The sequence below is a fragment of the Oryx dammah genome, unplaced genomic scaffold (genome assembly GCF_014754425.2).
Source record: "Oryx dammah isolate SB20612 unplaced genomic scaffold, SCBI_Odam_1.1 HiC_scaffold_27, whole genome shotgun sequence".
NCBI classification, from domain to species: Eukaryota; Metazoa; Chordata; class Mammalia; order Artiodactyla; family Bovidae; genus Oryx; species Oryx dammah.
This window is the reverse complement of record NW_024070211.1, coordinates 107,707,696-107,721,684: the sequence shown is the minus strand read 5'-3', so window position 1 is coordinate 107,721,684 and position 13,989 is coordinate 107,707,696. Positions and strand designations below refer to the sequence as shown.

Below are 13,989 nucleotides of genomic sequence, written 5' to 3'. Positions count from 1 at the left end.
GCTTTCTTTTTACCCTTTCAGGCTTCTGGCTGTGATGGGTCGGAGATCCCCGACGAAGTGAAGCTGATCGGGTTTGCCCAGTTGAGTGTCAGCTGATACCTGTCCCTTGATGTCGCCCTGATCTGTCATGCCTCCCCTCGCCACACCCTCCCTCCAGCCTTTCCTGCCACTTCCTCCCACCCCCTAGCAAAATCAGAGGATTGTGAAGAGGCCGGCTTCAATGTAACGGGATAAAAGAGAATTTTTTTTAAACTTAACAACACCGAGTTCTGCTTTATTCTCTAGCAACCCACAGTATGAGAACAAGCAAATGCCACAGCTGCACGACTGTTGCTCTGTTTTTCAAAAGCTATTTAATATCCTCAGCAACCAATTTGGATCTCCCTTAAGTGAAAAGAATCTGAAACACTCAGGTGGTCCTATTTATTGGCAACAAAAGGAATCTTTTCTATCAGAAGCCTATTTCTTCTCTCATTGTTGTCCTTTCTGTTATGATACTTTAATTGTACATCTGACAATACTGCCTCTTATGTTGTATTTAGAAATTAATATACTTATAAAATTAAGATTTATTAGCCAAACTTGAATTCTAGTTTTAAAACTGACTGTGAATTTTATTTTTCATATATTTATGCATTACACACCTTAGCTATAAGAAAGAAAAAAAATGTTTTTGATTATATATGCTTCCTGCAGTTACTCTTGTTATTTAAACAAAAAATTTCAGGTCTATCTTTCAAGTATTTATAACTTGTGATTTTTGAAATGACTGAATTAGGAACTAGGATGCTTACTCTTTTGGTTTGCCTGAAAACCAGTTCACAATCTGATTGTCTTCTGGGAGAGGGAGGTGCCTTGTGGGAAAAAAAAAAATTCATATTAAGAATGTGCCTGAGGCTGCTTTACTCTGGAATAGTCTCAGATCTAAAATTTCCTCTACATAAAGTGGCATATGTAAGTTTTGCTTCACTGGAACGTTTAGAATGCTCTATAAAATGGCGCCATTCTGTTAGATTGCTAATTATGTACCCACCTCTGATTTGATGTCTCCTGAAATGATAGAATCTGTCGTTCCAAAGGTGATAAACTTGAAAATACCAGAATCCGTGTTTTACTTGAAATTCTGCAGAATACCCAGATGGAGTGAAAAATAATAGAAAAAGGGTTTTGTGCAATGACTAAAAGGTAAAACGCTGTTAAGTTTCAAGAATAAATACTTTCAACCCAAATCACCCTCTGCTTGACTATATATTATGGAATAATAAACCATCAGATTTTCAAAATTGGAGTCTAAACTTTCAGGGTGGTGGCTCCCAGATGGTACCATTTGCTCTTTCCTAGCTAACCCTAGATATGGCAGCTCTTTAATGTACTTTAAAAAGCAAATATATATTACTAAGGAAAAAAAAGTTATTTATAATTGCCTTGTCATAATTGTTAAGGTGTTCTAGAGCCATTTGCATACAACTTAATGTAATTTCATTCCATTCTATTGTTTACACAATAATTACTCAAAGATGACTGCAGAGGTAAAAGGAAAATAAAAGTGTATTATTGCACAAAGAGATAGTGTCACATTGTCTCATTCCTCCTTTAGGTAGTATTACACTGCTATAGTGATATTTAGCACTTTCATAAAATGCCTAGTGAGGATTACCTGGTAAAAAGTGCCCTGGAGGAAGACTAAAGCATCCATCTAGTCACAGAGAATCAGGTTTGACAATTAGCTTGACAAAAAGAATGAAAGACATTCACTCTCAATGTAGACAGTCTATCTTTAAGTCAAAAACAAAGGGCTGCAGTAGACAAGTGGGAAGAATTCCTTCCAACCACTAAGGCAGGAATGGTTAGGGGAACTTGGCCAGGGCCTTTCACAGCTTCTTGGCCTCCTGACATCTGCTGCACAACTTGTGGCCAAAACAGTGTAAGAAAAAATCCACACATTCTATTCAGAGTAAAACATACATGAGGAACTATATAGAACTCTGTTTGGCCATACAGTAATGAATAAATGCTGTATTTGTTAATGCTCATATTCCCATATGTTTTCTAATGGTATTTGAAGGAGCTTACATATACCAGATACCAAGATAAATATTTTTTTCAAGTACATAAATTAAGATGAAGGGTCAGTAAGAACTGGCTACCAAGATAATTGCAAGTGTAAAGTTAGGACACAGACGCTTATGATGAGTCCTAGTCAGTCAGCACACAGACTGGGATTAGAGCTCCCAACCCACCAACGGTGAAGAGTAACATCGTTTCTCCTTCAAGTAAGGATGAACACTGATTTTTCCTAGTACTAAAGCCTGGAATGAAATTCTTCTAAGAAGTTCGAGTTATGAATTTAGAAACTTAAAAACTCAAAGCATTGACCCATATATTCCAAGTTTTGAACACTTACCATTTCCAGTGCTTTCTGTGGAGGCCCAGATGCAGGGTATGTGATAGGAAGTGCTGGTCAGCTAGGAGCTGAGATCATGATCCAAGCAGTTGCTCTCACGTGTGGTCTAGAAAGATATAGCAGTTAAAGTTGAGTGGGATGAATGGGGTACATTTCCTTTAGGCAATCCTGTGTGACTATTTCTCCTAATCAAGCTTTTGATTAAACATGAAACATTGTGATTCTGCACACTGGCAAAAACCTAAACTTCACTAAACACAGATACTTGGCATTATTTACTTGGACAGCTCACATGCTCTGGCGAACAGGAGGGTTTACACTTCTTCATAAAATCAAGGGACTCACATCTCATACAAACACAAAATCTGTCCGTCATCCGTCATCCCCTGTGCCCTGACTGTGGTCAACTTGCAGAGATCTAAAATGGAAGGACATTATCAACTCATTTTAATGTCCATATATTGTTCTTATATGGACAACATGGTTTTCTCTATATAGGACAACTTTTAGAGACACTTCTAGACTGTGTGTGAAAACAATCTTTTTCCAAAAAATTATTCTTAGAAAGTTACCCATTTCCCTATGTGTTACATATCTTATATGCTGGTAAATATGATAGCTCTTCATGTTGGAGTAGGGTGAAGTAGTAGTCTTTTGGGAAAGAGTCAGGAATTCTCTCAAAAAACAAATCTAATCGCATATAAAATCCTAGCATAGGAATTTTTTTTTTCAGTCAGAATTTTCACTCACTCATCTCAACAATGCACCTGTGACCTGTTTCATGTTAAGCAACATACTTTCCTGGTTAACCTTCCAAAGTTAAGTTGGTAGGCAGAATCTACAATTAAGTAATTACATTACAGAGATGGTGAATATAAGCAAATTAACACTGGAGGGAGGACTTTGCCAGAAATTAGGATTCATATTTGACAGTAAATGATCTGAGGTCTTTTTTTGCCTTAGAGGTATACTGGATAAGAGAAGCTATTGCTTAGGCCCATTGAATTTGTCATAGTAAAATCATATGATCAGCTTAAATTTATCCATAACTATAGCAGAAGTATAGAGAGCATACTTCTGGCTTATCCAAAAGTGGCTTTATCCAATTATGATACAATTAAAGGAACTCAAACATACCCTAATTTTTCTGTTGCACACATTTGTCTAATCTACCCATTTCATACTCTCACCAGGAAATTAAAGGGCAGGGTTGGGTGTTAAGTGGTGTGCCAAGGTGGATGGTGCTAAAACATACCCTTAGGGCCAGAATGTCCCAACCTAGAAAAGAGGTCTACCACTAGGCAGAACTGCTATAAACAAATGGTTTTCAAGTGATAATTTCCATTGCATATTGGCATGAACTAAAATTTTAAGTAATGAGGTTTGATCATAAGAGTATTCCCTTTAAGTGGATAAAATACTTCCTGGAGTTAGGTACTTTGAATGTATACTACCAAGAATGAGTATGTTTAATGCCTATAAAGAGTGGAGACTATAAAGGCATATGTTTAAAATATGACTAAGTGACTGACTCCCTCAGGGACCCTGGATACAATATCAGTTAACACCCAAAACATCAGAAAAAAGGAACTGGCACTCCACTGGAATAGAAAAGCCATAAGAAATAGCAAAACGTACCTGTTTCCAAAATGTCTCAGTGATTGCCTCAATGCTTTTTTGCCACAGAGAAAAAGCACAGTCCAATAACAGTGATGCTCCTTTACCTGTCTTCTTACACCTTACTCAACAAACCTAACCATGGCTAGTTTGGGCACCTAAGAACAGAAGAAAAATTTGCACAATTAGCTTATCAGGTACTGTGCATCTATGCCAAGCCAATGGATGCTTGAAGAAAGGTACATAAAACTTCCCCTACATGAATTACAGCCTACAAAATGAGCATCATTAGCTGAAGGGGTTTATTGAACCTGTATAATTTAGCTCATAACTCAAAGGGCAAGGAATATTATTAAGAATTACAACCTCATGCTATTATTTGAATTTGTTACAGAATGAAGAAAGGTCAGTAATAGAATAATGATTCCTGTAGTGTATTTATTGCTTATGTAGAATACTGGCTTGAGAAACCAAGATTTGTAATTGATCACAGAAGAAACCAGCTTATTGTTTAGGTAGAATGTTCAGTAACCTAATGAGTCTATAAGAGGAGGAGATCAAGATGGTGGAGTAGGAGGACATGGAGCTCACCTCCCTTCATGAAGACATCAAAAATGTGGAGCAGTTCTCACTGGAAACAAACTGGAGACTGGCAGAATGAGTATTCAGCATCCGAAAGGCTGTAAGAAAGAGTCACACAGAGTTGGGATCAGGAAGGGAAGAGAAGCAATCAGGTCAGGACCTGTGCCCCTGGAGGGGAACCCAGAAGAGGAGGGGGATTACACCATTCCTGGGGAGTGAGGAGTTTGAACCACGTATGAGGCACCCCATCCCTGGGGTCCAACACTGGAAGGAAAGGTCTCTTAGCAGGTTTGAACGTCAATGAGACTGACAGTGGGGCTGTCAGAAACCCAGACCACTCTTAAGAAATGCACACACACTCTTACTCCCTCAACGAGGCAGAGGAAGCAGACTGAAAGGATCCCAGACTTTACCTGATTTTCTGTAACTGCCCTCATGCAGGCCCAGGCCAAGCTGAGCACCCACCGTAGTTCCTCTTGCTCTGCAGAGGAGCTCCATACTCAGGCAAAGGCTACGGTAGCCAAGGTGAGTGCCCAGTTGTCAGGAACAGAGTCGGCTCAGACCTGGCATGGCATCCACCCTGGTGGTCACAGGGGTGAAAGGTCAGTGCTCTGGCCAGAGGTGGGATCACTCCAGCACACGCTGTGGCCCCTTTTGCTCCACAGCACAGCTTCCCACTAGAGCAAAGGCTGCTGCTGCTGGAGAGTACTTTGCCATGGAGGATGGCGCCAACCTGGACCCAGCACTGTACCTGAACAGGGAGAGAGTGACCATTACTGGCACTTGCAGAGGCAGCAGTCTGGAGCTCTGACTGGCATGCCTGGACCATGCCAGCTCACACCCTGGCCTGCACAGGGCACCTGTTCCAACGGTGCTCCTTTATGGGGCAAAGGTGCCAATGCTGGGATGGGGAGAGCACACACTGAGGGAGGAGAACCAGCTCTGACTTGACCCTCCGGGCTTCTGGTGTACCAACTTTGGACGCACTCCTATCCCTTGACAGGATGCTGTTGGCTACTGAGCAGAGAAGTCCCCCTCTCACACCTGGCTCTAGCTCTAACCCTCCCCCATCTCTGCCATCTCCAGCTCTACCTCCTAGCAATAGTGAAAACCGCCAGCCTACCCAGAGGAGAGGTGTGTCTCGAGCTCACTACAGACACAGCTCACCATCAAAGCCACCAGGCACATGCGGACTGCACAAGGATGTTCCCACACAAGGACACCCCATTCAGGACCAGGATAGGTAACCTTTACCTAATTTCATAGAGAAAAAGATAAGCAAAATGAGACAAATTGGTTTCAAATAAGAGAACAAGGGAAAAAAACCTGAAAAAACGAATGAAACAGATACACAATTTACCAGTTCAGAGAATTAGTAATAATGTTAACTGAATTAGGGAAAATAACAGATGAACATAGTGTGAACTATAACAAGGGACTGGAAAGTAAAAAACAACCAATCAGAACTAAAGAATATGATAAATGAAAACACACTAGAAAGTACTGACCTTTCACCCCTGTGACCACCAGGGTGGATGCCATGCCAGGTCTGAGCTGACTCTTTTTTACTAGAAAGTAAAAAAGAACCAATCAGAACTAAAGAATATGATAAATGAAATATGATAAATTAACAGCAAACCAACTGATACAGAACACCTGATCTGGAAAATAGAAATCACTCAATTAGGATAACAAAAAGAAAACAAATTTTTGAAATTAAAACAGTTTAAGGAACATTTTGGACAATGTGATGTGTATCAACATTTGCATTGTAAGGGTTCCAGAAGGAGAATAGAGAGCAAAAGGGGTTGAAAATGTATATAGTGACATTATGGTTGAAAAGTTCCTAAATCTGAAGAAGGAAACACATCCAGGTACAGGAAGAAGAGAGTCCCAAACAAGGCATCAAAATTAAAATGGCAAAAGTGAATGAGGTAATTCTAAAGACAGCAAGAGAAAAGCAAGGAGTCACATAAAAGGCAGCCCTCATAAGGCTATGAGAGATTTTCCTGCAGAAACACTGCAGGCCAGAAGGAAATGGCATAACATGTTTAAAGTGTGGAAAGGGATAATCTCAGCAAGATTATCATTCAGAAGAGAGAGAGTTCATCAGTACTAAACCAGCCCTAAAAGAAATGTTAAAGGGGCTTCTATAAGTAAAAAAGAAAAGGCTACAACAAGAAGTTAGAATCTATAGGAAAGGAAAAATCCTACTAAGTAAAGAAAAATACATAGTAAAGGTTGTGGATCAACCACTTTAATAAGCTAGTAGAAAGACTGAAAGACAACTGTAAAATCAACTACAGTTAAAAGATAAACATGACGATATAAAATATGGCATCAAACATATAAAACATGGGGGAGGGGAGTAAAAAAACATAGATCTTTTAGAAGGCGCTTGAAGTTAAATGACTTTAAAACAAGTAGATAATAGGTTCAGATCAACATATATAAGCCTCATAATAATCACAAATCAAAAACCTACAGCAGATACACACAACCTAAAATAAAAGGCACACAAGCATACCATTAAAGAAAATCATCAAACCATAAGGGAAGAAACTAAAAGAAAAACAGAACAGAGAAGAACTATAAAACAACTGGAAAACAATTAACAAAATGGCAGTAAGTACATATCTATCAATAACCATTTTTAAATGTCAATTGACTAACTGCTCCAATTAAAATGGCTAATTAGATTAAAAGATAAGCTATGCTGCTTACAAGAGACTCACTTCAGAGCTAAAGGCACACAAAAAATGATGAGGAGATGGAAAAACATATTTCATGCAAATTGAAATGACAAGAAAGCCACAGTAGCACTAGTCATACCAGATAAAGTAGACTTTAAAACAGTCTACACAATTAAATAATATAAATAAAACACAGTTTACAACAAAAGACAAAAACAGAAGGACATTATATAATAATAAAAGATCAACACAAGAAGGGGATAAAACACTTGTGAACACCTATTGTAAGAGCACCTAAATATATAGAGCAAATATTAACAGACATAAAGGGAGAAATTGACAATAATGCAATAATTGGAGAGGATTTTGATACTCCACTTACATCAATGGATAGATCAACCAAACAGAAAACCAATACAAACACAGTGTTTTTTCTTTAAAATGTTTTTAACATTTAATTTTGTATTGAGGTATAGCTGACTAACAGTGCTGGGATAGTTTCAGGTAAACAGTGAAGGGGCTCAGCCATACATATGCATGTATCCATTCTTCCCCAAACTCCTCACAGACTTAGAGAACAAACTTATGGTTGCCTCTGCACACTGCTATATTTAAAATGGATAACCAAAAAGGATCAATTGTATAGCACATGGAACTCTGGTCAATGTTATGAGGCAGGCTGGATAGGAGGCAAAAACAGTGGTTTAAAATGACACATTAGATTAGCTGGACTCCATAGATGTTTATAGGGCATTATATCCCAAAACATAATACACACTCTTTTTAAGTGCATCTGAAATGTTGCCCAGGATATATCATGTCCTATGCTACAAAACCAGTCTCAATAAATTTGAGAGGATAGAAATTCTATCAACCATATTTTTCCTGACCACAATGGTATGAAACTAGGAATAAATTACAGGAAGAAAAATGGGGAAAACACAGACACATCAAGACTAAACTACATGCTACTAAATTAGATAAGTAATAAGGAGCTACTGTATAGCACAGGGAACTCTACTCAGTACTCTCTAATGGCTTATAGGGGAAAAGAATCTTTAAAAAAAAAAAAAGAGTGGATACATATATGTGTATAACTGATTCACTTTGCTATACATCTGAAACTAACATAACATTGTAAATAAACCATACTCCAAAAAATGAAAACAAAACTCCAGACCAACTAATGGGTACATGAAGAAATTTAAAAGAAAATCAGAAAATACCTTAAGACAAATAAAAATAAAAACACAACTTTCCAAAATCTATGGGAAGCAGCAAAAACAGTTCTAAGAGGAAAGTTTATAGTGATACGGGCCTACCTCGAGAAACAAGAAAAATTAGAAATAAACAACCTAATATAACTTCTAAAGTAATCTGTTAAAGAATAAACAAAGCCCAAAGTCACCAGGAAAAAAAAAAAGTTTCAGAGAGAGAATGAATAACATAGAAACAAAAAAATAATATAGAGGCAAAAAAAAAAGATCAATGAAACCAAGAGCTGTTTTCTTTTAAGATAAAATTGATAAGGGTCATCAATAAAAACACAGGATCCAAGTAAATTGAAAAAGAAATGAGTCAATATAATGGAGATAAGATGGGTAAATTTCTAGAACTATACAATCTTCCAAGATGATTGTAATCAGGAAGAAACAGACAATCTAAACAGATCAATCAATAGTAGTGACACTGAATTTGTAATTAAAAAATACCTCCCAGCAAATACAAGTCCAGGATCAAACCGCTTCACAGGGGAATTGTACCAAACATTTATAAAAGAAATAATACCTGTCTTTCTCAAACTCATTTTTATGAGACCCTCATACCAAAATCAGTTCAACATTCCTGATGAAGAGAAATGCAAAAGTCCTCAAAGAAATATTAAGCAAACTGAATTCAACAATACATTAAAAGGATCATATACCATTATTAAGTTGGATTTATCCCAAGGATACAAGGGAGGTTCAAGCTCCACAAGTCAGTCAATGTGATATGTCATATTAACAAACAGTTAAAATCATATGATCATATCAATTGTTGCAGAAAAAGTATTTGACAGAGTTCAACATCTATTAATGATAAAAACTCTCAACAAAGTGGGTATAGTGGGAATGTACCTCAACATAATAAAGGCCATAAAAGACAAACCACATCATACTCTGGCAAAAAACTGAAAACATTTTTTCTAGGATCAGAAACAAGGAAAGGATGTCTACTCTTGTCACTTTTATTCAATATATGAGCAATTAGGCAAGAAAAAAACTAAAAGGCATCCAAATTGGAAAGAAAGAAGTAATACTGTCACCATTTGAAGATGACATGTTACTATATATATGAAACCCTAATAAAAACTATAAGAACTAATAAATGCATTCAGTACAATTGCAGGACACAAGACATACAGAAGTTTGTTTTTCTATACACTAATAATAAACTTTCAGAGAAAGCAAGAAAATATTCCAGTTTAAAATCACATGAAGTATAATAAGATACCAGAAAGAAACTTAACTAAGGAAGCAAAAGGCCTATGTTCTGAAAACTATAAAATATTAGGGACAAGTTGAAGATGATACAAAAAAATTGAAAGATATTTCATGTTCACAGATTGGAAGAATACTGTCAAATGTTCATACTAACCAAAGCAATCGAGATTTAACAAAATATCTATCAAAATGCCCAGGGCATTTTTCACATAACTAGAACAAATCATCCTAAAATTTATATAGAGCCACAAAAGTCCCCAAATACCCAAAGAAATGTTGAAAAAAAGAAGAAAACTGGAGTATCACACTCCCTGACTTCAGCTTATAATTCAAAGCTATAGTAATTGAAACAGTTTGGTATTGGCACAAAAACAGATGTATAGATCAAGGGGCCAGAATAAAGAGCCCAGAAATAAACCCACACAGTTTGGATCAATTTATCTATAAAAAAGGAAGCAAGAATTTACAATGGGGAAAAGACAGGCTTTTCAGTTAAGTGCTGCTGGGAAAACCAGACAGCTACATGTAAAAGAATAAATTAGAGTATTTTCTCACATCATATACATAAATAAACTCAAAATGGATTAAAGACCAAAATGTAAGACCAGAACCCATAAAACTCTGAGAAGAATACACAGAACAATCTTTGGCATAAACAGTAATATTTGGATCTGTCTTTAAGGTGAAGAAAACAAAAGCAAAAAACAAACAAATGGGACCTAGTTAAACTTAAGAGCTTTTGCAGAGCAAAGGAAACCATCACCGAAATGAAAAGTCAATCTACCGAATGAGAGAAAATATTTCCAAGTGACATGACTGGCAAGGAGTTAATATCCAAAATATATATGAAGAGCTCATACAATTAAATACTTAAAGAAGCAATTAAAAATGGACAAAAGATTAGAATAGACATTTTTCCAAAGAAGATATATGGATGGCCAACAGGTACACGTGAAGATGCTCAACACTGCTAGTCAGAGAAATTCAAATCAAAAACATAATGAGATATCACCTCACACCTGTCAGAATGGCTACCATCAAAAAGTGTACAAATTACAAATGTTGGCGAGGATGTAGAGAAAAGAGAACCCTAAAATAACATTGGTGGGATAATAAATAGGTGCAACCACTATGGAAAAAGAATGGAAGTTCCTCAGAACACTAAAAATAGAACATATTATTCATCAATTCCATTTCTGGGTGTATATCCAAAGAAAACAAAGCACTAATTTGAAAAGATGCATGTTCATAGCAGCTTTATTATAATAGCTAAGATATGGAAGCAGCCTAACTGTCCATTTATAGATGAATGGATAAGTGGAATATTACTCAGTCATGAAAAAGAATGAAAATTTGCCATTTGTGACATATGGCATTTGTAATAACATGGATGGATCTGGAGAGTATTATGCTTAGTGAGATAGACAGAGAAAGAGAAGTACTGTATGTTATTACTTGTATATGAAATCTAAAGAATAAAACAAACAAATGAATATAACAAAACCAAAACAGACTCAGAGATACATGGAACAAACTAGTGGTTGCCAATGGGGGGAGAGAAAGCAGGAGGAGCAAAACAGGGGTAGGGGATTAGAGGTACAGATACTATGTATAAAATGAATAAGCTCCATAGGTATGCTGTACAGCACAAGGAATACAGTACAATATTTTATAATGACTTTAAATGGACTACAACCTGTAAAAATATTGAATCACTATGTTATACACCTGAAACATATAATGTAAATCAACTGTACTTAAACTTAAAAAGTAAATTAAAATGATATAGAAGATAGAAGAAAAATACAAGCACGTCACATATTGGGATACCAATGGTATTGTGGCATATTTTGGGAAATGCCTGAATTCAGATATCACGCTCTTATTTTACCATTCTAGAATACTATATGAAGTTTGATCATATACATAATCAAATTTGATTCACATGTTAGTCCTGTGATAATGTGTATTTTTACACTGAGGAACAATGTAAGATCTATTTCTTATTGTGGGCTGTAGTCAAAAAAGATGAAAAGTCACTGTTTTAAGCTATTTTAAATGTTTGTTCTTGATGTTACTTGCAGGCAAAAGCAACTCTGATGAGCACTTTACATCATCTCATTTAATCTCAAACTACTGTATTGATTAGGTTTTAGAAAAAACTAGGGCTCAGAAACACTAAGTTGCCCAAGATAATACAGTAAGTACTGTAATATAAAACAGGAATTTGAATACAGGTATACCTGGTTCTAAGGCCCACTTTCTTAACTGCTATATCCGACAACCTCCCTACATAAGACAAAAGCCCCTTTATTGCAGGTTTGTTCTGGGCCAGGCATTAAACTGAAGACTTTTCCCACCTTACCTTGCTTATGGCGTGCAACAACTCTAGGAGATCAGTTTCATTATCTGCCTTTTATAAGTGAGGAAACAGATATACTAAGATCTTCAGTAACCTCTCCAAGGTCAGCCAGGTAGCAGGTGACAGAGAACTGAATCCGCATTCCCACTATGATCCCTTAGAGATTTACCTAACGGCAAATCAGATTTTGTGGGTCCTGAAGTTTATACAGGTTGGGGTAGAAAACTAAAAAATTTTCTGTGCAAAATTATTCATAGAAAATTAGGTAGTCTTGCAAAGGCACCTGAAGATTATTCCTGGTAATTCTGCCCCTAAGCCATAGATGTTGCATTTGCTTTACATTCATGATTTGTATTGTAACTAACTTTTATGTTCATTAGAGCCTTTTGGGATGTGGCTTCCAAATTCAGCAAGGTAAGTACAATTTTTCCAAGATCAAAGAATCAGAAATAGTTGTTTGAGAAGGGACAGTTTCAGTTTGATTCTTTATCTTAGATGTCTTTAAAACCCTAAAAATTAAAAAAAAATTTACATTCTTTGGTAATAAAATATCAAAACCAAAATGGCTTCTGCTCAGGCTTTGTTGCTGACTGTCAGCGTGACCTCACCCAAGTTCCATTTCACTAAGCTTCAGTCTACTCAATTTTAGATGGGGGTGGGAGGGATTAATTAGTTGATCATTAATTTCCTTTCCAACATGAACATTCTAGGGACCTAATTGAGCAGAGGAACGAATAAACCACTGGCTGCTTGAGTGAACTGGCCATCCATTCAGCTGTAACAGTTGAGCTGTTGGTGAATAGGGTTTTTGAAAGTCCAATCAGCTAATTAGCATATTTTCTTACAGCAAAGAGTTGTACAGGGAATCAGGACTGGAAGTTTAAAAGATGAATATGTTAATTAACTTGATTGTGGTGATTATTTCACAATGTATGTGTATATCAAAACATCAAGTTGTATACCTTAAATATATATAATGTTTATTTGTCAGTTATTGCTCAATAAAGCTGGGGAGAAAAAAGAGGTAGAGGGTCATAGCTCTACAAGGCAGCGTTATTGCTTTCTGATTATTTTCCTGGAGCCTCTTGCGAGCTGATGCATCAGTGTGGGAAGGAGAAAGCACAGTCTTCAGGCTGCAGGAAGCCATCAGACAGTTCTGGGCTCCATACCTATCTTCATAGGCATTTTTTCTCCATGTTATATTAATTAGTGGACATGGTCTTAAAGTATTATCTAAGTTTCTGGGATTATACCCTAAGCACATAGCACTCTTCAAGGGCCATTCCTCCAAGCTCTTTCTTTCTCCACAGAACTCCCCTTAAAGGAAAAGAGGCAGAAAGTGTGGTAAAGGGAGAGGCAGGGAGGGAAACCCCTAACAAATTATCCTAACCACGCACCCTGTCAAACCTGAATAACAGCAGCCATGGCGTCCTTGATGATCCTAGGATCTAAGTCAAAACCAAAGTCTAGAAATTGCATATTCCTAATATCTCTCACATGTTTGTTCTCTGACTTGTTAATATTAAAATTATTTAACAATAGTTACCTGGTGGCTCAGAGGTTAAAGCGTCTGCCTCCAATGCGGGAGACCTGGGTTCGATCCCTGGGTCAGGAAGATCCCCTGGAGAAGGAAATGGCAACCCACTCCAATATTCTTGCCTGGAGAATCACATGGATGGAGGAGCCTGGTAGGCTACAGTCCATGGGGTCGCAAAGAGTCAGACACGACTGAGCGACTTCACCTTCATCCTTCACCTTCACCATTGCTAAAAACAGTAACCTGCATAACTATATTCCAGGTGCTTTTTATACATATTATACCATCTTATAAGACAAGTAGATTTGCCT

The 13,989-nt window shown here is 37.0% G+C and overlaps 1 protein-coding gene and 1 long non-coding RNA gene across 9 annotated transcripts in view; one reads left to right on the top strand and one right to left on the bottom strand.

Annotated features, from left to right (window-relative positions):
* The window catches only part of STK39 (serine/threonine kinase 39), a 315,997-nt gene extending 314,430 nt beyond the window's left edge, over nt 1-1,567 (top strand). Inside the window, exon 18 of the mRNA XM_040229269.1 lies at nt 22-1,567. Within this exon, the coding sequence (XP_040085203.1) occupies nt 22-96 (75 nt within the window). The 3' untranslated portion in view covers nt 97-1,567. The remainder of the gene's footprint in view (nt 1-21) is intronic.
* LOC120854883 overlaps nt 1-13,989 on the bottom strand; it is a 95,947-nt gene that overhangs the window by 336 nt on the left and 81,622 nt on the right. For 2 of the 8 annotated variants that reach the window (XR_005719096.1, XR_005719099.1), the window contains exons 4-8: nt 4,613-4,701; nt 4,043-4,179; nt 2,750-2,822; nt 1,658-2,510; nt 14-1,123 (exon numbers count right to left, since the gene is read on the bottom strand). This is a non-coding gene — a long non-coding RNA (uncharacterized LOC120854883). Of the gene's footprint in view, nt 1-13; nt 1,124-1,657; nt 2,823-4,042; nt 4,180-4,612; nt 4,702-5,068; nt 6,099-13,989 lie in introns of those variants that run through there. The other 6 variants (XR_005719092.1, XR_005719093.1, XR_005719095.1 and 3 more) reach the window with 4 other exon arrangements.